Genomic DNA, 22,221 nt, shown 5'->3' with positions numbered 1-22,221 from the left:
GGTAGATTAGTATTCATAGATGCACTTAGTGCTTATGCCTTTTATTTAAATATTTCTCCCCATCAGAATATGACACAAAGCCTCAAGAACCAAATATTTCTTCTGTTAAGCTTCTTCCTCTTTGATAATATTAATTATTTAAACTTTATGTCAAGAACTGGGTTCTAAGGCAAGAAAAAAGATACTGCTGTGTAGACACTTCTATCAGTGTCTTTGTTAAAGATAAACTGACTCTCCAACACTCTCTACTGCCACCTTGTGGACTTTTAGAAGAAGAAAAAAAAAAAAGAGGGGAGGTCCACACGTCATGTGTTTACATTTTTATTTATTTCGCCAGTTGCAAAATCCAAAATTTGCCAAAAGTAGCAAGTGAGCTCATACTGTTTTAAAAAAAACTGAATACAGAATAAATAACAAAGAAAGCAGTGCAAAGTGCAGAAAACCCTACATATATCAGTCAAATCTTTTTTTTAAAAGTTAAATCTTTGTATCAAATCAGTCTCTTACAAAGTGTATCACAGGAAATGTTCTTCAAAAAATTCAATACAAAAAAAAAAAATCACAACAATGTTTTACCATATTTATAGTTTTTCAGTTACAACTTTTGAACATTTGGAACGAGCAATAAAGCCACAAGATGTTAGCAGTTTACACCGGGTGCATTTAAATAGCATACAGCTCCATCAGATAGTCTTTGGGAACAATACCTATAACTCCATTCTTCTCTCCAACCCACCAGCCAAAGTTCTGATATTCCTGGAAGCACACAAGAGCAGAGACAAGGAAGGAAAAATAAGAGTGTGTTAGTGCTCCTTCATCCTAGCTGATCATTTTCTGCTGAAATCAGAATTGATAAAATAGCAGAACAAATGACGCCTTCATTCTTTCAGCTGTTTTCCGTCCACTCTACAGTACTTATCTCCCATCAACACCTGCACACCTCCTCGCCTTCCGTTCTGCCTCTTTACCTGGTGTCAATTTTGAGACTGCACATGTTCTCTCCACTCCACACAAAAAGCTCAGTGTGCATAAAGCACATCACACATAAATCTGTCAAAGCGTGACAAGTAATAGCTCCAAATGGCTGTCAGCATGCAGAGATGTGAGGAGGACACTGCGAGGAGAGATCTGAGACAAGACGACAATAACTCACTCACTCTCTCCCTTTCCTTCTCTCTCGGCCCCCCTTTCTCTTTGACCTTACATCAAAGTCTTCCCTGCACATGAATCAAGACTGGAGATCACGTTCTGACAAGGCTGAAGGAAGACGAACCTGGACAACGTTTCACATCCAAGCCAGAACTCGGGGACAATGAAGGGCCACATCTGTGTCCACTTATTCCCAAGACAGAGCAATGGATGTAGGCGATCATATGGTAGTATTAGACAGAGGGGGATTATGCTCACTATAGTGAGGGCTGACACTGACAGGTCTCTGGTGATGGGCCATTTATCACATCAGATAAAGACAGGCTTGACACACCGTTTCAGTATCTGTATCAGCCAAATCGATATAATGCTGTAGAAAGCCATTCAAAACATCTAAATTATTAAAAGTAAATTTAAATAATTTAAAAAAAAAAAAAAAAGTTTACATAGCTACCACAGACAAACAGAAAATGTTAAATCCACTTTCCTAAAATGTCATTTCATCACAAGCCCCTGGAGGCTAATATAGCAGCTTGACATGAGGTGTGTGTAAAGGGGTGTGCGTCCACATTACGACTTCCTGCCACCAGCCTTTGAAAACGGCAACACCTCATTGTGTCGTTGGCCGGCTGACAAATAAGTCATGCTTTAGTAAGTGCTGGACGCAACATGAGAACAAATATGTAGAGCTGTGGATGACTAATGACACCACACACTGCGACAACACACATCAACACAAATACCCTCGGCTAGTTAAAACAACAGTCCTGTAATTTGATTACTTTCACCAAATGAAAGAGTCCCGGTGCATTAGTTAAAACACAAAGTGTAAAACAGTGATAGGATAAAACAATGTGCAGGGAGAGCAAATTGACATTGTAACGTTTTAAGCAGAGAGACCTTACATCTCTCAGTCAGTTTGTTACTAATGGGAGGCTGGGTGTGTGTTGGGGGCGACGAGGTGTGCAGCATATCCGGTCAACACAATCGCCCTTAGTCGGGCCTTATAATCAGCTCCCAGGTCCTGACTGGGGGGTCTCCCAGCTGTAACACTACAGCTATTTCTGGTCTGCAGAATGGGGGAGGGACACATTGGAGGAGGGAGAAAGGAGAACAGTGGAAGAGGGAATGGCGGGGGGGGGGAGGAGTCGGCTGTCCATTTAGCTGCAGCTGGCTGCTGCAGTCCAGACAGGTTTTATGGTCATTGCCCTCGCAGCAGGCCACAACCCCCAACACCAAGGTTTTAGCTAATGGCGCTCCCAGTCTAAGTGAAAGGGCAACTTGATTCTTGGGCCTTTTCTACACACCAAGGAGAAGTCATAAACAGGCATTTGGTCAATGAGGATTGGACAGTCTGTCTGCTTTGTGCATTTGTGTCCCTCCATTAGTGTTGAAGGAACAATCAATTGATTTGGTGAAAAGAAAACCAACAGTCCTGATAATTCATTATTTAGTTTTATTGTAGTGTATTTAAAAAAGAGAGAGAGAGAGAAAGCAATTTTCTGGTCCCAGTGTCCTAAACGTGATAATAAGGTGAATTTGTCTTGAAATTTATATTGACATCATGTTCAATGTAAAATTGAGAAGGGCTTTAAAAATTATTTAGACATTTCAAAGGTGAAAAATACATTTCTAGTGCTTCCACCTATACATGGAGTTAATAATATGACTATGTAGCATATTACAATTGTATTTATTTATTGGTGCATCTCTGTTTAATGTACAGCACATGCCTCTCAAATTTTCCCAAAGTCTTCTTTGCCTTAAAGAGCCAGTAGATGGCAGACTTGAATTTGAAAAGCAACCTGGCCCGTTGACAACAGTATGTCTCAATTGACTCCATGCTCCATAGAAACCAAACCAGACAGGAAATATAGCCTGTCTGGATGGAGCACATTTCACACATTATTTATATATATTTTAAAGACAAACCACACATCTCGACGAGTATAAAATTCCACTGCTCATTTTCTGTCCAGCGTCCAAAACAAATCTTGTTAAATGTATCACAACAAAATCCAATTCAGCGTTCATACGAACCGGTTAAGTACAAAGGGGCTCCTGTTTAGTTACATAATAAAAGTAAAGAACTGCCTCTCAGTTCTCTGGCTCATGACTAGCTGACAAGCCTCGGAAATTGTGCGTCCATTACACGTCCTCACCTGCTCTGAATAGAGTGGCTGACCAGCCTGGTTTTCCTGAAAACACACATTCCTATTTGGCGAGGTGAGAGAAATTTCTGAGAGGTGTGTGTGGGCTGAAGGCTGCTCACTGCCTGGCATGGCAGTAGCGACAGCGTGCTGAAACAGTCCAGATGGAAGTGATGGAATTACGCCGTGTGCCAGCTAAGCTCGGCCTCCGCCAACAGCACTAAAACAGTTTCCGTTGTGACACAACTAATCCCCATCAGAGCGCCAGAGAAGGAACCAAGCCCAGTCTGCCTCTTACCATCAGCCTTCCACCTCTAGGCGGTGGGCCAGGTGCTGCCAGTAAAGGATCTGAATAGTCAGTTCCTCTAAGAGCTTAGAAATAACTCACTTTAGGTGGTCTGCAACCAGCCGGACCACTCGGTCTACAAACCTCTCAAACTTTTGCAGTGTGGTTGGATTTAAGGTAATACCAACTTTATCGTGCGTCAAGACAAGAATCGCCACAGTTTATCTCTGACATCTAGGGTTTAGCCTCACCATACCTTACTCAGGACGTAGATGGCGTCTCCACGTTTGAAGGACAGCTCGTCTGGGTGGTCCCCTGAACAGTCCCACAAGCCTTGGTAGTAGTTCTGATAGTCTGTGCTCTTATCAACTGAAAAAGAAAAAAGCAAGGTGATGACAGATCGGCGCTTTATTTTCTAGCCAGAGTAATCCTTCTAGATGTCCAGATTTCACACAGCAATTACTTGTTAGTTTGAACCGAACCTACAGGGGGCAGCCAAGAGCCTACGGCAGAATTTGGTTGGCTCAAAAACCAAATCAAGAAGGTCAGCAGTGTCCCAGTTACATAATAAATTCTCATTTTAAAAAACAGGTTTTGGGGTGTACTGTTTGTGCATTATTTTTTAATCACGAGGTAAAGCACAAAGAGAAATGTAAAAGCTGGGCACTGCTTTAAGAATTAAGAAGAAAATAGTGGTGTTTAGTAGTAAAATGTACAATGACAACTAACTACTATGTAGTGCAGCGCATCAGTATGCTGAATTCAACTGGTTTGTAGTTTGAAACCAAGACACAGCTAGTGTTTTAGCAGCTGGGGTTTCGACTTCTGAGCAAGTCTGTTTTTAAAGTCTATAAAGCTGGCCATTCTGAGTTTTGTGGTGAGACTTGGTGGTTAGTAACTGTAAGTTTGCTCAAATGTGCAGAGCAGACAGAGGCAGATCGTTTTTGGAGGAAAGGTATCAGCTATTTACAGAACTATAACATGCTATTTATTGTAAAAGGAAGTTGGCCAACTAGGCTGAAGTTATTTCCAGTGTTGTGCTAACTTTCAGTTGCACTCCTTCACGAGAACTTCCTCTGCGTATGTCACTTCTTCATAACTGTTAGGTTTAATTTGCTGTGTGTGCATGTCACAAAAAGGCATTTTTTAAAGTTTCTTCTGTCTATTAAGAAACTTACTACATTCTAATTCACTAAATATACCACTTAGGATTCAGACTAAGCACAAATGTCAGTGCTTTGTGTACCTGCAGCAGGAGGAGGAGGAGTAGGTTTGCTTGCCGGCTCAATTTTTGGAGGACGAGGCTTTGCTACAGCTGGAACTTCTTCTTCTGGAGAAACCAAACGATATAAAAAAATAAAATCAGATCAAATCAAACAAGATCCACGCACTTTGTTCCCGTTCTCTAACATGATAGAGGTTATCGTTGTAATGTAACATGTGGTCAGACCTGGAAGCTCTTCGTAGATGTCTTCATCGATTGGTTCACCTATATTCCCTACGTCATCGTACATTTCCTGTTCCTCGTCGTCTTCTGGGATGATGCCCGACATATCTACAAACAGGAGAGCAAAGTTAGTTTTATTGCTAGGCATGATAAATGCAGATTTTACTTCCTTAGTAGGTGCTACTGACATTAAAGAGCATAATAAATGTTTTTTATGAATGGCAAAGTTCAAACCTTTCAAAACAAAGTCTATCTGTTTCACCCACTCCTCCGCCTCCTTCGGTGATGACGCACAAAACTGTCATGAAAGGGGGAAGAGAAATGAATGTGAATGTGCAATAAGGAGGAGTTCTACATATATTAATTAACATAAGCAAATAATACTGCATTTATGCATAGTAAAATGTTCCACATGGAAGAGTCTGAATGTTAGAAACACTCATTTAGCCTTATTCAGTACGTGTCAGGCTGAGCTACTGCAAAGGCAGTAGTGTCAAATGGAAAAGCATTAAAATAAAGATTTACTGAAGTGCATGGATAGACACACTGTGCCAAGTTTTAAACATGTCACATCTCAAGTTTGAAATAACCAAAACCAAATACAGTTTAACAGCATTTAAAAAAGGCAACGACTGAAAGAAACTCGAGCAGCCATCGAGAGATGAGCGTACCTGATAGACGCGCTTGTCTGGGGCCGAAATTTCAAAGCAGCAGTCTTTCTTCGAGTCTCTGCGTAAGGTGCTGTTCATTTTGACACCGTACCCATCGATACTGAACTCACCCTTCTGCTGCTTGTCTGGTTTAGAAAATTAAAGCATCATCATTATTGGTGCAGATGCAATAACTGCACTGATACTGTTAAAAAGAGAAGGAAAAAAAAAGGGAAAAATTATTCCCCTACTTAAAAATGAAGAAAGTACCTTTCTCACTGCCGTAATAGTAGAAGGTGTGATGGCTCAAAGCACACCATCTCTTCTGCCACTCAGTACCGAAAAAGCTGTGATCTGTGGAGGGAGAGAACCAAATGCACAGAGAATTTTCCAGTGTGTTTTGATGGCTGTAAGCGTTGTGATTTTTATATATAGAACGGGCAAAAATACCTGAACTGTAAAGAAAATGTGAATTAGATTACAGTCCTTATTTAGGGTATTGTGTGCAACACAGTAGAGTCAACTAACTTTTTGCAGATTTTTGGTGTTTTGCAATATGTAAGATCCTTTGTAAAGGTTAAAAAACAAAAAAGCCTTCTTTTTGTTCACATCTGTTAAAAAGCCAATTCAAAAAAAAAAAAACCCCAAAAAACCCTGGCCCAAGGATATTTGAGAGCTTGCATATTTCAGTAACCAGGCATCCTCCTTTTCCTTTACAGCTTTTTCCCCCTTGGAAAAGCTGCCCTGTGCATGCATATCTTATAAGCAGAGCACCAACCCTTTCTGCGCTTCTCAAGATATCCTGCTTTAAAGACAGATGGCAGGTCCTGGGCCGCCACAGGTGGGGACTGCTGGGAACCTGGAAAAAGAATTAAGGAAATCCAAATATGTGACCCATCATCATTGCTGCTGAATCCTTTCAAAAGTGAAACAATAACTGACTGTTGTTTTTTGTGGCGGGGGTTTTAAAGTTAAACATGACCAGAAGGTTTATGAGTTACTATTATCTATCATGCATTTGTTTAACCGATATTAAATTGAATAGCAAAGCTACTCTGAGTAATATTTTACTCTCACTGGAGAAGGTTTCCCTTGCCCTGTCTAACTTCAAATATTCAAATGCCGTGTCAAAGTTGCTTTGTGTGAAAGAGCAGCCATAAAACTGGCAGCTGCTTATAGGCCATAAACCCCAGTCCCCCAATCACCATTTCATAAGGATTTCCCTGATACTCTGTGGTGGGAAAAAAAAGGGGGCAAAAACAAAACTGCAAATGTAAAAATCTGTCACGGTTTGGATAATGGAATAAACAGGATTAAAGCAAGTGTTTATCGGGGAATGTTTTTGTGTCATAACCTGCAGCCACAGCAGTAATTTTAAGCCCCTAGACTGTGGCTGAGAGAGCAATAAAGTGTGCTTTAGCCATCAAAGGGGTGGGGTGAGGGAGGTGGTAGGAGTAGCAGTTGTGCACCCAAATTGCTTCCCAAGTATGTTGCCAAGTTACAGTTGGAATGTCTCCCTCATTGTGCCACTCAAAGTCACTTTCTCCAAGGAGCCAGAGCAAAGATCTGTATACTTTCCTGCCAACACGGAGCTTTCGGTGCTCTAATCCGCAGCTTGCGAGCAGTTAGCAAGTCAACTCTGTTTGTCTGCTAAGTGTTTGTGGCTCACCTTCGAAGGCATCATCATCCTTGTCCGTGCGCTCTGACTGCAGCGACCCCCCGTCGTTGTTGCTGTCAACTTCCTCCTCGTCATCTGAGTCATTTCCACCTACTGCAGTAAACACAGAGGGCTGTGAAGTAACTGCACACAGAGTAACACAGAAGTTGCCATTGTGTGGTGTTAAAGGTGTTATGTGGCCAGTTTATTATGAAGTGTGACTTTTTGTTGTCCTTGCTTTTTCAAATTTGTGGGATAGGGTTTTAATCGACTTGTGGGCCCTCGCATTAATGTCATGACCTCTTGTGGTCAGTCATGACCCCCATTGGGTACCAGTTTTAAAAAACACACCTACAGGATTATTCAGCAAACAGACAACTTACCTTTGTCCTTAAAATCTTGTGGAAAACTGTTTGGGAGAAAGGAACGGCCAATAAAGTTAATCACAACAACTTATGCACCTGCAAAGCAAATCAAAACTGGAGTATTTTGATGTATGCTGGTTCCAGTCATGAGTCATACCCTTGCTTGACCTCCTTTATCCTCTTGATGAAGGCTTCCCTCTTCTCTTTCGCCTTCTTGCTTAGATTTTCTGCCTTCAACCCATCAATGAGGTAATTTTCGAGATCTGAACAGCACAAGAGGTAAAACATTAACATGTTCTGATGGCTGATAGCAGTTGAGTGGACATCCTCCTTCATAAAGTTTGCAACTTTGACGTCCAGCTCATGCCTCAAGTTTGAGACTTGAAGAGAGTTTTTTTTTAATGAAATGCCAGCACAACCGTCGATTTGAGTGAATATAGCAGAAAAAAGGGGGAAAACTGTGCTTCCTCTTTTTTAAAAGAAAAGCAGTCTGTTATATACCAGACTTAAAGTAAAACAAGTCTTTATAAAACACGGAAATAAACTCTCCTCTACTCCAAAGGCAACTATGAATCGACAGTTTTACCTGAAATGAGCGTCGTTAACTCCTCGGGGATCGCACGCATTCTTACCGCAGTTTCTAGCCTGAAGCGACTGAGCGTCCAGCCTGAGGAAGGGAAACTCTAGCCTGCGCGACACGGAAGCAGCAGCTCGGGCTCGAAGATATACGGAAGTTAATCTGCTAATTATTTATCAGTGACCACACAGTTCCGCTGCAGGACAAACACTCAGAGCCGCCTGCTCGGTGTTCGGCGTTCACTGACGTTGACGTTTATTGGTCTTTATTTATTTTTTGACTGCCACCGTAGACAGGAAATTGATGCTTTAATGGAGCAACGGGTCTTTACGGAATAATAAAGTCCGAGCATAACGCCGCGATCATATTGTTGATTGATTCCAGATCATATTTTTTGGCACTTAAGTCTGCTCTCTACGGCTGACTCGCTGAACACATTAGGGGCGTCTTTTGTTTTACAGCGATGCAAGCTTTGAGTCTATGAATATGTCAGGGCTGTAATCCAAACCAGGGATCATTAATAGATTAAAAAGTCAATCATATAATGCTGAATGCTTCTGTGCCAGCTTCTTCAGATGTTTCACGGGTCTGTGCTACTTCTGCTGCACTGCTTTGTACTCTGACTATATTTGACATTTTAAAAAAGAAGAAGAAACAAAAAATATGCAGGTTATTTTAAAAGAAAACGATAGAACCAGAAAAGAATGACTTCTTACATCAAGTTAAGTCAGCGCCTCTGGTGCATTTGCGGAAAATGGCCTTTTCTTTTTGTGTTGTCACATTGTTTATAAAGATGTCAGTCATTTATTCGTCTTTTTTGACAGGCGGTATCACCCAATCTGGGTTAAAAGACTGAGCCTTTGAACTGTATACTCTGATGTTTTGGAGGAAGGAGACAGAAATGTCGAGGCGTTTGTGGCACAGCTTTAGTCTCAGGTGTTGGCTTGGCTGCAGGTGTCAGGCAGTTGTGCTGCCACAGCCAGTCAGACTCTGTAAACAGATCATATGATCATTAAACGTTAAACAAGGATTTTTGTTCAGAATCACGATTAAATACGATCACCGGACATTTCTAAGTATTAGAGTTGTTACAATTCATAACGCAAAATTAAACCGTTTCCACGTTTTCTGACGTCACGTCCTGTTTCTCTTCATCCGAGCAGCCAGCACGTTGTTTATGAGCCTCAAATGCTCTGCGGCCATTCAAAACCTGACCCCCTCCTGACCTGCCGGTAGTTCCTCCCAGCTTTGGAGAGGAGAGCCGGTTTGACCTCTGACCTCTGTGTGCCTCTGTGTGCCAGCGCATGTGTGTGAGCAGGGGAGGGCTCTTACAGGCAAAGCCATGTATCTAGTTTCCCAAAAAGCTCCATCTTACTTGCCTGTCGTCTCAAAAACAGCCCAACGCCATTGGTTCCTTCCCCTTTTATCACACTCATTACAGGGGTCGCAATCCACCGAGTGCACACTGCACTCTAGCTGTTTAACATGCAAAACACGGATTAATTCATAATTTAGTTTATCGTTTTTGAATAATAAGATACTTTATTTGGTGAGTGTAAAATAAAAGGTGGGAGATGACCATGTGGACCATTGTTGTGCTTTTAGAAAAGGAGGTGTTGCTTGGTTAACACTGGATCTACAGTTATGAGTCCACATCCGACTGCTTCTGGGCCTCCTGGGTTTAATATTAGGCTTTCACGATTTTGTCCTTGTTCTCAAAACATGCATAATCAGCATCACTTTGAACCATTTTCAGGAGGACGAGCAGTTCATTGTATTAATGCTATGAGGCGCTTAGCCCGGCAGTGCGCTCTCGAAAACGCAGAGGGTGTGTATACATATGTGTGTGTGTGTGTGTGTGTGTGTGTGTGTGTGTGTGTGTGTGTGTGTGTGTGCAGATACGCTGAGCATATAAATGAATATCTGCCGCCTGGGGACTGTTTTCAGAATAATTAATCAGTGTGGTGGTTAATTTTATATAGCACTGAAGAATGACTTTGTTTTTCACCAAACATTTTTTTTTTATTCTAAACAGTAAATAATGTATATATAAAATGGGGGAGTGGATAAAGGGGGGGGGGGTCCCTTGTGGAAAAAGCGTCTTTAAGTCGAGCAGAGGATCAACTGGTCGGTGTGAGAAATTCCTTTAGCATTAAACGGGGTCGAACTGCCTCTGATCCAGACCAACATAAATTTACCTCAATTTCATGATGATTTACTAAAAAAATAATAATAAACGGTTCATATACATAAATACCTTCAGCCGTTTGACTGATATGTGACCATTGTTCGCAGTCGAATCCGTTTTATAGTTACATCATCCAATTAATTTATAGGCTCAGTTGCATAAATTTATATATCAATTTGGAGAAAATGCCTTACGTCTGCTGCTTTGAATGAGTCCTACTTAATTTTACATCATAAAAAGTTTTGAAAACCACAATGGGGCAAGGCGCACGTCTTAATTCAAAGAGATTGTATTACATTGCGGCTCGGGCTATAAACAAGCACCCTCAGTCCTGTGAGTTTTATAGGCAATAAAACGTAATTAGAAAGCCAGGAAAAGTCATAGCTTTTGGCCTGGGACTCCTAGCAGGCAATTCACACAGCAAATTTTCTTTTTCTGCGTTTAAGTATGGAGAGGCAATGAATCTCTCGCAGTGTTCCTTTTTGTGTGTGTCTTTTTGGTGACTATATGCTACCAGACCCACGGCCACGCTGGAGAAATTCTCTCGGCACAATCTATGAAAATAAAAATATAATACAGCAACAACAATTACACTTTTATACCGCTTCTATTTTAATTTTAGTTTATGTGTATTCAGTGCGTTCATAGGCTAATGAATTTAATGGTAAAATAATCCTTTTATATTAACAGCTTATATTGTTTTTTCTTATTTTTGAGAATCTAATTCATTTCATTTTATGGCTGATGCTCTTAATCATTTTCATTTATTGAGGTAAAATCAATAAGCTCTGTAGAGTTGCTTATTGTGGGCATATAGGGGGAAAAAAGACCAAAACGCATCTGAGTCCAATCAATGTAAAATTTTATTTCAATAAAAATATTGTGCTCAATTATAGTCCAAATCCATATAAAAATAAATGTGCACTGTGTCTTCTACCAGCCTAACAGTCCATACAGGCAACAAAAAAAGAAAAAAGCTTTGCTTATTTCGCTTTAACTTACCTCATCTATTAAAAATTTCCACCCTGACGTCCTAAACTAGAGCACAACCTTCTGAGTTACAAATACCAAAGTCGAAACATTTCAATAACTCAGGTTTTGCAGGTCGATTGTTGTGAGTGTTTCTGAGAAGAGGTCGAAAGTCTCGCAGGGTAAAGGCAGGGGACTTTGAGCTGATTCTGACAAACTCGGTGAGAAAGAGGGCGAGGATGAGAAAACTTGGAAATCCCGCAATGAGGCGTCCAGGTCCGGGGAATCGTCATTGTTCGGGCCTATTGTGGACACGCAGATGGGCACAATGGCTGACGGGTTTGGAAAATGTTTCAGATTTTTCTCATTGCTGCTCAGAGGGGTAACAGTTGGGCTTTGGCTCTCCCCATTGTGTGCGTTCTGACAGTGTTGTGAAGTCAAGGTATTCTGGTGGAAATACCTCTCCCTCTCAAAGAGAGTCCCGGCGGCGCTGCCCTCTGTAGCCTGCTCCAACTCGTCCTCCGGCCCGTCGTCCAGGCAGGCGTATTTCCCCTCGCTGTCCCTGTTCTCCTTGCTATGAGTCTGCCTCTTGTGCTTCATCCGCCTGTTCTGAAACCACACTTTCACCTGCTTCTCCGTTAAATCCAGCAAAGCAGCTATTTCCACTCGCCTCGGTCTGCACAGGTATTTGTTAAAATGAAACTCCTTCTCCAGCTCCAGAAGTTGGGTGTTGGTGTACGCAGTCCTCAGCCTCCTTGATGACCCTCCATCGCCAGCACCACTCTCTGGTGTATCAGGTGAACCTAAAATAAATAAACAATTTAAAGAAATTATTAGTAGAAAATCCACTGCAAATATAATAATTTAATTCGTAACACGGGTGTGTTTGGAGGGGAGAAAAAAGCGCTATGGGGTGAAACTTGTGGCAAGCAAACACCAGGACTGGGAAGATTTATGGGCCCCAGGCAGAATATGATGGGTCTGCGTGGACAGGACAGGACGGAGGGTGAAGATTAATGAACATGCCAGCTGCTGGCCCGTGTAAGAATAATCTATCACTCTCCATTACTGTCAAACATTAGCACTCTTACACTGCATCACAAGTCAGTGCGTTACTTGATGAGATTAAGAATACTTAAATCAAAATCCTAGACTGGCTCAGAAGGGACGCCCACGCTGCACAAGGCCCCAGGATGGAGCTACTTGCAGAGGGGGAATCCTCAGACAATAAGGAGCCTTTTTTACATGGAGGTTATTAATCATCATGTCTTGCCTTGGGGGGAGAAGTAGAGTGGCGAGGAGTCATCCGTCGTCGCAGCAGTAGCAGCAGCAGGAGCAGAAGAAGATGAAGAAGCAGAAGCAGCCTGGTTCCTCTTGATGCTTTTTTTCTCCTTCATCCACGGGTACTCCGGGGGTAGGGACACAGCCTGTAGCGGGCTGAAGCCCTTCTGAGCCTGCTTGGAGCGGCTGTGGCGTGGGTGGACGCTCGGGTTCAGGCCGGGGATGGTCTGCTCAAAAGGAGGAGGAATCAGTGTCGACTGTGAAAGCGCTGAGATCTTGATTGATGAACTTTGAAATGCATCACCGACAGGGTTAGTGAAAGATGTCAGGCACTCAGCGAGCGACGGCTGGCTGTTGATAAAACCACTTTCTCGCCCAAATTCGTAATTCATCTCCTCCTGCTTGTCTCGGAAAGCTCACGGGTATTCAGAGGAGGGAAGAATTATAAAGACAAAATATCTCTCTCTATATATAAATATATGATGGCGAGGTTTATTTTGATAAACTACTTAACTGGTTATAGTCGTAGGGAGACCTCTGCCATAAACTATTGCTTTCAGGAGGACATGGTCGGAATTAGACCGTGCTGCTTGTCACATGATTGCATCTGCCCAATGACAATTTGGGGTTTTTATCAAAAGAAGCCACTGTCCCCAATGATTGATCGAGAAAGTCTGAGAGGTAACGCCTCATTCCGGGGGTAGGGGTTGCTTTATTTACACATTTTTTCCCTCCTCTCCTCAGTTTGTCCACCACTGCCTAAACCCCCCCACTCCCACCTTACAGCACCCCGAAAATGCACCCCAAAGCCGTGCACGTCTGCCACGGGAGCGCGCACCCGTGCGAGCCTGCTGTTCACGAGTGTTTACGAGCATTTATTTCCAGCATGGCGCGCCGCAAATCATTGCAGCAGTCACATTTGTGCCTCATAATACGAAGACGCCCACAGTCGTTATCTCTGGCCGAGACGTTAATCTTGAGAGTTTCTTGAAGATTGGCTAGAAAAGAAAAGAAAAGAAAAGAAAAGAAAAGGCAGCACAAGACACAGCAACATGTCCTCCCCTCCCCCACCGCCCAGACTACACAGAGAGAGAGAGAAAAGAGACAGATTAATTTTCATATTTCAGTCTTATTTTGCATCGATAACATTTTAATCCCCGAATTATTTAACCTTTGATTGGTAGCGTTAGATTTAAAGTCTAAATAAAAATGTGGTGTATAAATTATTTTAGGTGTGTTTGTGTGTCTGTGTCAAGGTAAGAAAGCAGCTTGGTAATTTAACGTGCATTTGTCACCGTTTTAAAGTTTATTGCTCCCTTCTCCTCGTCCAATTTCGTTCATTTTATATCACCTATTGGGATAATGTTGACCTAAGCCGGCATCCATACATTTCAGCATTATTGGTTATAACATAGGGGAGAGCAGAAATGATTTGCCACTGCACTGTGAAGCTTAGGAAAGGTGGGGATCTGGTGGCTGTTTATTGCTCAGGCTCTAAACAAAGAGCCCTGGTAGCCCGTGCGTGATCAATCTTTCTCGCCAAAAGGTCTGACAGCTCCCTGCCCTAAGAACACATTTAAACCACCTAACACTCCCTTAGATCATATGTGGCCAGGAAGAGGACGACCTCTCTGTGGGCTGCAGGATGAGTTTTCAATTTAGAAAGGTCGGGATTTCTTTAAAAGCAGGGATGAGACGCATGGGCTTTGCGCACAAAGCTTTTTGCTCTGTTATTTGATAATAAACGATAAATCCAGACGAAACTCTGACCCTCTCACTTTTTTTTCGATCACAGAAAGGACATTTCTGGCACAGAAAGAAAGAAGAGAGGACTTGACTGGGTGGATGGTAGAGAAACGAAAACGGAGCAGCTTCTTTTTTTTTTTCTTTTTTTTTTTCTTTTTTTTTTGCATAGGATCAATTGTTTGCTGAGGTGAGTGGGTGTTGGCATTCAGCAGAAATCCCATTCACTGCCATACCTATCTCTCTGGCAGGAACCCTGTAGACAAAGTCTTTGTGTGGCCTGCTTTCTGGAATAATTCTGCTTTTACGCATAGAAGTGATTTTATATATCCTCATAGCGTAAAACGGTTTATTATTGTTTGTAAAAATGCGTCCTGAATATGAGACATGAGATCTAATAAAATCATAAAATATAGTTTAACATGTCTTTATTAAAAGAAAACTAAATTAAACCTTGGTGACTTAGAAATAAATGTAAGAAGTTACAAAAATTAAACGAATTCGATGGCGGTTAATTCTCTTTCTGAAAATAGCTGCCTAGTAATACCTGTCTGAATAAATCACGTCATTCTGCCATTTTTTTCTTTTCTAATTTGCACATCATAATTTTAAAGCACTTAAAGACGCTGTTTACTTATCCTGACACATTTTTTGGAAACGAAAGAACAGAGCCCTGTTCAAAATATAACCCCCAGCAATATTTGATCATATTATAAATACTGAGAGCTGAAAACGTGAATATATTTCACATTTCGTACTGCTACAAAATTTGAATCGATGCTGTTATCCATGTACAGATCTTTGACGACTTGAAGTCGGTTTTTTAAATGTATTTTACTTTATGTTGCTTGTCCTGAACGAAGGCAGACGAGAAGAGGGTGTCTGGGTGAGCCGTGGACGTGAACTGGAGTGGCACGTTTCCCGTCTGTTCTGGAACAACGAGAGACATCTGGAAGGCAAGGGGGCGAAACCTAATGCGTTGTTTTAAAGGGGCTATATTTCATTCAGTATTTCCCAGCACATATTCTGTTTTCAGACAGATACCGTGATATTAAATGTATTAAAAAATAGAAATTTTTAGTAGCTGGAAAATTACAGCGTGTCCATGTGCTTTTGTTTTTGCTTTTATTTTATTATTTGTTTGTTTTTAAGCGTGAAAAATATATTTAATAATTATAATAATGGTATAATCATGCGTGTAAAATAAAGGTGATTTGGAATGGTGGAGAGGCTTGAGTGTTTGCTGCATCTTTTTGTCGTTTGCACTGCATCATATCACAGCGTGCTCTCCCTGCGAGAGGACACTTAGAAAAAATGCATGGGTACATTCAAGGCGCACGGTAGCTATAATACTCTGGAAAACACATTTAGGGTCGAGCCTGTGTGTGTGTGTGTGTGTGTGTGTGTGTGTGTGTGTGTGTGTGTGTGTGTCCTGGAAACAAAGCAGCGTTCACGACGACAGGATTTTCATATTACGCTTTTATTTATTGAGCCGCCTGGATTCATGGGAAGATTTGACAGATACTCCAGGCGCACTATAGGCCTGCAAATCAAACATTATTTTTCCCCTCTAAGACAACATGTGAAAATAAATAAATAAATGAAATCTCATAAAATTCAATTTTTGGTGATGAAAGCAGATGAATAAATGGCGTCCACGAATAAAGCTGGTCGTGGTGATATACATATATATATATATATATATGTGTGTATATCACCACGAGGTTTGAAGGTTTGAAGCATTTCCTGTGCTCCCCAGTAAGATGACACCTCTCCCACCTATAACCCACTTTTAGGAGACAGCCAGCCTGACTCAAGTGGGCTATCTCTGCTTAATCACACCCCACGTGAAAGGAAAAATGTACATGAGGGAGGTTTTGATGCAAACTGATGTGAGACTGCTGAGAACAAATGGCCGATAAGCATAAGCTTTAAGTGAAAGACTCTTTCCCCCTGAAGACTGGATTAATCTGAGGTTTTTTCTATGGTTCGCCTCAGAGGTCAATCCATTATATCTGCAAAATGTTTAGGCCTCTGCTAACCCAGACACATATTACAGAGTTAACCTCACTTTCCGCATTCTCTTTGGGATTTGTCCAAAACAACAGGCTACTGGCACTGAGGATAAGTGGATGGAACAGATTCCCATGTGCTCACGACTTTACTCCTCTGAACTTCTATTCCAGATTTGACTTATAGCCTCCTCTGCCACTGCTGGTGTCATGAGGTTTGATGTATAGGGGTCACCAAAGGTCACGGCAAACAACGTCCAAGGAACTTTGTTTTTCTGCAGCAGGACTCCCGGCATGGCTGTTTGCACTGAAGCTATCCAGCCTAACATTTGTGAGGATCAGACCGGAACCTTCGGCCATTTACACACAACAGTGTTTTCTTGTGTCTGAAGGAGACTTCGCAGATGCCATAACAACACAGTAAAACGGCATATGTATAATGTTTATGTTTTTGAATTTGAATTTGTCCTCAAAGTATCCCTTCTTCCTCCTCACAAAGGGATAAAGACACATACTGATCTACACATGGATGACCGTTTCAGGTGACAGAGGTAGAAATGGAGGAACTGTAGTGAAAGAAGAGGAGCCTACTCTCGGTTTTTCAGGACCTCAAGTCTATCATGAGACATAAGCTAACGGCTATGCTCCTGAGACTGTGAGTGTGAGGACAAACTTAATCATGTGGCAGTAATCATGATCAGTGGAGCATTTTGGTGTAAATTATCTGTAGGCATGTGAGTGCAGGAATAAAGGGGGAGGTCACAGCAAAAATCAAATGTGAGTTTCCCCCTGCCCAGCAGTGCTATTTATCCATCTAGATTATTTTGGTGTGAGCTACAGAGACGCCTGCCTTCTTTTGAACATAATGGAACTAAATGCTACTCACAGACATCTCCAGGGATTGATCCTGAACAGAGGTTTGTGGTGCGGATGGTGCCACAGGCTCTAAACCTGAGCTTTAATGCCAATTAGCTCCACATTCATAAGGTTGATTTGCATGATTGAATGATTTTGAACACTGCAGGGCAAATGGCATTTAGTTCCATTGCATTCAAGAGCATCCCACACCAACACAAGCTGGCACAGTTGAGGAAATAATATGCAAATTAGATCTTGGGGCTAACTGCTTCTCTATACAACTAAATGGCATGATCTACACATGATCCAGGCTGATCATGATACCTTACAGATGATCGAGATTTTTCTTACATATATTATCTAAAGCATCCTAGTACCACTGCTGAGTGACAAAATAAAAATATGTAGGCTTGATTTTGAGTGTGACCAGCCTTTTACTCTCTTTTTTGTTGCATGAGATAAAGGCGCATGTGTAAATAATCTTTTAAACTGTACATGGGCTGGATTCATGAGATAACCTCTTCATATTTGCTATATTTTTCTCAAACCTGACAAAACACGTCAAAATTAACTATATAAACATAAAAATAAAAGCATGATATGAGTAAAATAATCATAAATGAAGCTGAAACATGGGTTAGATATTTATATTTATGTACACGATATGAAGTAGAGGTCTGAAATCGGTGGGGAGTGGTGTTTAGTCGCACCATCATGAACGCATCATCCTGTTTGAGCACTGCTCTTCAGATTAGCCGCTGCCTCCACCTGCTGGTGGTCAGAGAGCAGCAGCATTCACCAAAGCATGGAGCTTCAACACCATCACCAGCACAGTGTTCGACCCCGTTTATTTGTTTAAGTGTAAATTAAAATAGTCAGCTTTACCAGAAAAAAAAAATCTGTTTGGTCACTCACTGTTATTTTTATAGACGGTCATTTTTATTGGCAGATTACTCAGTGTGTCAGACATGCTGCAATAGTGTGTCTGGTAGTGACAAAACAACAAGCGGATGCTTTTTTGACTGAGACGGTCTAATTGTTGGTGGGCGGCTGTAAAGTAATTAGACGTTTTAAAACAGACCCATTTGCACCCACCCCCATCCCCCACCCCTCTGTGTGTGTGTGCGGTGTGTGTGTGCAAGTGGACAAATATTACATATCTGACTATTTGCCTATAGTCTCATGAGAAATACTGCTTTGCTGCTGTCACACAGCCTCAGCATGCTTTGCTGTTTTCGCACCTTATAAACAGCTGAGGTTGGCTGTGGTTTATTGCGGGGGGCGGGGGGGCATACCGCGAGACGATCAAAGGCCCTGCAAACAAATAAGAAAAATAAAATCATGTACAATAATAAAGTGGAACAATAATCGTTTTTAACTTTCCCTTAGATACAGGTAGGCCTCTGCTGTTTGCAGTCTAACGCTTTTATTTTGTTTTTCCTTTTTCTTTCTTTCTTTTTTAAGGATTTAAGGAATAAGGACAATTTACGTAATTGTGACCGTTTTACAGCTTTGTAATAAATATTCAGTTTAATAAGCAGAGAAGGACTATTATCAAATGCTGGCCATATTTTAAAGATTCCTCGCTCGTCCTTAAGAGTAGCTTTTTTTATTGCAATACATAGATAATTATTAAAATACAAATTTATACCAGCAGGCTTTGACAGAAGACTTTTTTGAGTTAAAGTGAGAGAGAGAGAGAGAGAGGGAGAGAGAGAGAGAGAGAGAGAGAGAGAGAGAATGGCTAACTTGGCAAACCTTAGCTTGGGAAGTTTCGGTGGTTCATTTGGGTTGTTTGCGCCATAAAGCTCGATGGTTACAGCCCAGAACTTGTAGTAAAAGTCTATTTTTATCGTTTTCTTCCTGTAATAAAACATTTTCCCCACTTCATTTGATTTGTATATAACAGAAGCAAAAGCTTTAACTTCAAAAAAGAAAAGAAAAGAAAAGAAAAGAAAAGATAAAAAAGGATTTGAAAACATTTTACGCTCGAAACAAAGGAGCATTTTTAAAAAAAAAAAAATCCTCTATCACCATTTAGGAATTTAAATGTTGATTTATATTTGTGTATTATTGTTGGGAGAAATTAAATAAAAAAAATAACACCACATTACTACTTTTCTTAAATGCTACACAAACTACACTTTATTTTAGGTGAAATCAAGAACGATGAGGTATTTTCCGTGTGCGCAGTATGTTCACAAATGCATCAAAATCTTAATATTAAAAAAACAATATCAAGTTACCAAAACAATAACTTAAATAATGCAAACAGGTAGCTGAAAGACATTCAGGTAGTCAACAGATTCATGCAAATAACAAATGGCCTAAGGTAGCTATCTGTGTGCGGCAGTACAACACATCTAAGTTCTCATAAAACACTTGTTCCTCTCGATATTATAAGAAAAAAAAACACCCAGCATTGTTTCAACAGCACTAACTTTACAACAACATGTGTTACAGGAACATTAAGGACAGACACCAGTTTTCCCTTTCAACCCCTCACCCCTCCCCTCCCAAACAGGCTCTAATCCCAGGTCTGTCCAAGAAAAAAAAGAAAAAGAAAAAATGAAAACAGTTAACTGTCTCTTCGCCGATCTTTGTTTTCTTTCTTCATCTTCATCCTGCGGTTCTGAAACCAGATTTTTACCTGTCTCTCGGTCAAATTCAACAGTCTCGCTATCTCGTATCTACGATCCCGGGGAAGGTACATGTTAAACAGAAACTCCTTTTCCAGTTCGAGGATTTGATGCTTTGTATACGGGCAACGTTTTTTTCTGGTGGGCTTTGCGTGAAGCCAGTTGGATGACGGGTTATCTGGAAACCATGAAACAAGACAGTTAACGCTATCGAGCTGAGGGTAAAATAAAACAAAAAAACAAAAATGAAACAAGTCCTGCTTATTCATTTTTACGCACACTATGACTTTTTTCTTTAGAGACATTCTTTTTGTCTGCACAGAGGCAATTTTGAGGTTTTTCTCTGGTAACATTTCTGCCAAATTTGGAAAAATGCGCAGAATCTGACGTGAATATTAGGGTCATAGTCACCTTATTTATTATTTTATTTATTTATTTATTTTGGATATGATGTTAATCAGCTAGGAGACCACGCAGTACCTTTGAAACAATGCACTCCTATGATAGCGTTATACGCGTTTTCAAGATGATTCAAGCCAATGGCATTCAAAACAATTCCTCCACATTCGCGATAAATTAAACCCTTTTGCTTATGCTATCTAAATGTTTACATCGAGTGACAATAATAAAAATCCAAACCCTGCATTGCTTACTTGGATCCACCTCCCTTTTTTCCTCTACTGACGGATTCTCTTCAGTGGCTTTAGACGCAGTTTCGCAGGGAATCTCCACAAGAGACGCACCGTTTTCAATGTCAGACAAAAGATGCGTGTGCGTCTCCAAAGTCGTGCATTCCGCACTCCCAATCAGGGGTTCCGGTTTTATCTCATAGTGCATGCCTGTCGATGGTAATCCCGTCAAACACAGGGACGCAGAAACCGGATCCAGCGCCCAAGAGCGCGTAAACATGCCATCGCTGTCCCCACTTGCGTAAGGGTGATGTATATATGTCGGAGCGGCCGTGTTTGGAGGGTGGGCCGAGATGGCACTCCAAGAGCCACCAAAAATAGAAGATTTCGCCTGCAATGGGCAAGACTCCTGTCCGCCATATTCGGTGACCACCGCCTGCTCCACCCCTGCAGCTGACGAGGAATACCTCGGTGCCATATCTTCCTGCTCGGGAAGAATGCGCGAGTCAATGTAATAACTGGTCCCCAACGTCGACATTGCAAAGACGCAAAGTAAGAAGACGGCACTCTACAGTCCTGCAGCGTTTAGAAAAAAACGTTTCATTGCATGATAAGCTGCTGCTGTCGTGCGCCAGCAAGAAACTCAATGCGTCCAGTAAGTTGAACCTTGCCCAAGACTGGATAGGGCGCCCCAAACACGTGACCGTGGGACAGAACAATAAATAATAAATCAGCCTAGCGCTCGGCTAAATGGCCACCATTTTCCCCCACCATATTTTAATAGCAAATCCCCGCGCTTTTATTGGGAACTATTTCGTTTATAAGCAATAAACGTTATGATTTTTGTCAAGAGAGCTTATGTTAGTGTAATCAAATCTAGCTGTAAATAGGGACGGGGGTAATAATCCTTTAAAGTATCCATTTGTAAAATCATCAAACAAGGTCTTAAGCTATATATCTATATCTATATATATAGATATATATATATTCATAAAAAAAGCATCATAGCGTTATTTACCCCCATCAAAAAAAAGACTGCAATCATTTAATGACCTCTATAAAACTCCTAATATGTACAAAAATGAGGCTCGTGGTAGCGGCAGATAAAATATGTCAAGATTTTACTTTTTTATATATACAAAAGCAGCAAACACGTCATTAAAGAATCACCAGGCTTTGGAAGATTTAAACATTCTGGGACAGTTTCCAAAACGCACATAGTTGCGTCTGCGTGTCTGTGGGTCCACTTTGAAGGCAATCTAAAACGGAAAGTGGGATGAGGTTATTTGGGTGCAATATACCAGGCCCCTTTTATCACGGGCAATTGAGTTGTTTTTCTTAAGGTTACAACCTGGCTGTCTAAGCTAAATATCACCAATAAAGCTCAGCCTTTGTGTCCTTTCTCTGGCTCAGGCAGACGCATCCGGCATTTCGAGGCAACTGGCAGACTGCAATGATCATAACCGAGGCCTTGTCTGTCCTTTCCCCCTCTCCAGGACGCATACCACTGCGAATTCTTTCATATCCCAGCTTCCAGCACGGCTCCTTTTACACACATGTACTCACAATCATATACAGGGGTGACCTTAAAATTATGGACGCGGTTAAAACGTGTTGTTTC

The 22,221-nt window shown here is 41.3% G+C and overlaps 3 protein-coding genes and 1 long non-coding RNA gene across 4 annotated transcripts; 1 reads left to right on the top strand and 3 right to left on the bottom strand.

The window, feature by feature from the left end:
- Positions 1-305: 305 nt before the first annotated feature.
- On the bottom strand, positions 306-8,452 carry skap2 (src kinase associated phosphoprotein 2). Its single transcript, XM_003454390.5, has 12 exons — positions 8,291-8,452; positions 7,862-7,967; positions 7,723-7,748; positions 7,352-7,453; positions 6,461-6,541; positions 5,953-6,036; positions 5,704-5,828; positions 5,267-5,330; positions 5,036-5,140; positions 4,832-4,915; positions 3,842-3,954; positions 306-756 (listed from the first exon to the last, which is right to left on the bottom strand). The coding sequence occupies exons 1-12, from the start codon at positions 8,328-8,330 to the stop codon at positions 664-666; spliced, it is 1,023 nt and encodes a 340-aa protein (XP_003454438.1). The 5' UTR covers positions 8,331-8,452; the 3' UTR covers positions 306-663.
- Positions 8,453-11,322: 2,870 nt separating this feature from the next.
- On the bottom strand, positions 11,323-13,273 carry hoxa2b (homeobox A2b). The gene is made up of 2 exons (XM_003454387.5): positions 12,712-13,273; positions 11,323-12,241 (listed from the first exon to the last, which is right to left on the bottom strand). Exons 1-2 carry the CDS (start codon positions 13,109-13,111, stop codon positions 11,553-11,555), a joined length of 1,089 nt encoding a protein of 362 aa, XP_003454435.1. The 5' UTR covers positions 13,112-13,273; the 3' UTR covers positions 11,323-11,552.
- A 972-nt stretch (positions 13,274-14,245) lies between these two features.
- Positions 14,246-15,659, top strand: LOC112848145 (uncharacterized). The gene is made up of 3 exons (XR_003222093.1): positions 14,246-14,385; positions 14,515-14,652; positions 15,326-15,659. It is a non-coding gene; the product is annotated as an uncharacterized LOC112848145 (long non-coding RNA).
- Positions 15,660-19,466: 3,807 nt separating this feature from the next.
- Positions 19,467-21,423, bottom strand: hoxa9b (homeobox A9b). The gene is made up of 2 exons (XM_003454385.5): positions 20,625-21,423; positions 19,467-20,149 (listed from the first exon to the last, which is right to left on the bottom strand). The coding sequence occupies exons 1-2, from the start codon at positions 21,136-21,138 to the stop codon at positions 19,911-19,913; spliced, it is 753 nt and encodes a 250-aa protein (XP_003454433.1). The 5' UTR covers positions 21,139-21,423; the 3' UTR covers positions 19,467-19,910.
- Between the last annotated feature and the right edge of the window lie 798 nt (positions 21,424-22,221).

The sequence above is a fragment of the Oreochromis niloticus genome, linkage group LG11 (genome assembly GCF_001858045.2).
Source record: "Oreochromis niloticus isolate F11D_XX linkage group LG11, O_niloticus_UMD_NMBU, whole genome shotgun sequence".
Classification (NCBI taxonomy): Eukaryota; Metazoa; Chordata; class Actinopteri; order Cichliformes; family Cichlidae; genus Oreochromis; species Oreochromis niloticus.
The sequence above is the reverse complement of the archived record's forward strand: the minus strand, read 5'-3'. Positions and strand labels throughout refer to the sequence as shown.

What these genes read in the sequence shown, in the direction of transcription:
- skap2 (XM_003454390.5), bottom strand. Translation starts at nt 8,330, where the DNA reads ATGCGTGCGATCCCCGAGGAGTTAACGACGCTCATTTCAG. An exon ending in GGATGATGATGCCTTCGAAG is followed by an intron (nt 6,542 to 7,351) that starts GTGAGCCACAAA and finishes TTCTTTTTCCAG; the next exon opens with GTTCCCAGCAGTCCCCACCT. An exon ending in CCATCTACGTCCTGAGTAAG is followed by an intron (nt 757 to 3,841) that starts GTATGGTGAGGC and finishes GTGTGCTTCCAG; the next exon opens with GAATATCAGAACTTTGGCTG.
- hoxa2b (XM_003454387.5), bottom strand. Translation starts at nt 13,111, where the DNA reads ATGAATTACGAATTTGGGCGAGAAAGTGGTTTTATCAACAGCCAGCCG. An exon ending in ACTCTACTTCTCCCCCCAAG is followed by an intron (nt 12,242 to 12,711) that starts GCAAGACATGAT and finishes TATTTATTTTAG; the next exon opens with GTTCACCTGATACACCAGAG.
- hoxa9b (XM_003454385.5), bottom strand. Translation starts at nt 21,138, where the DNA reads ATGTCGACGTTGGGGACCAGTTATTACATTGACTCGCGCATTCTTCCC. An exon ending in AAAAAGGGAGGTGGATCCAA is followed by an intron (nt 20,150 to 20,624) that starts GTAAGCAATGCA and finishes CATGGTTTCCAG; the next exon opens with ATAACCCGTCATCCAACTGG.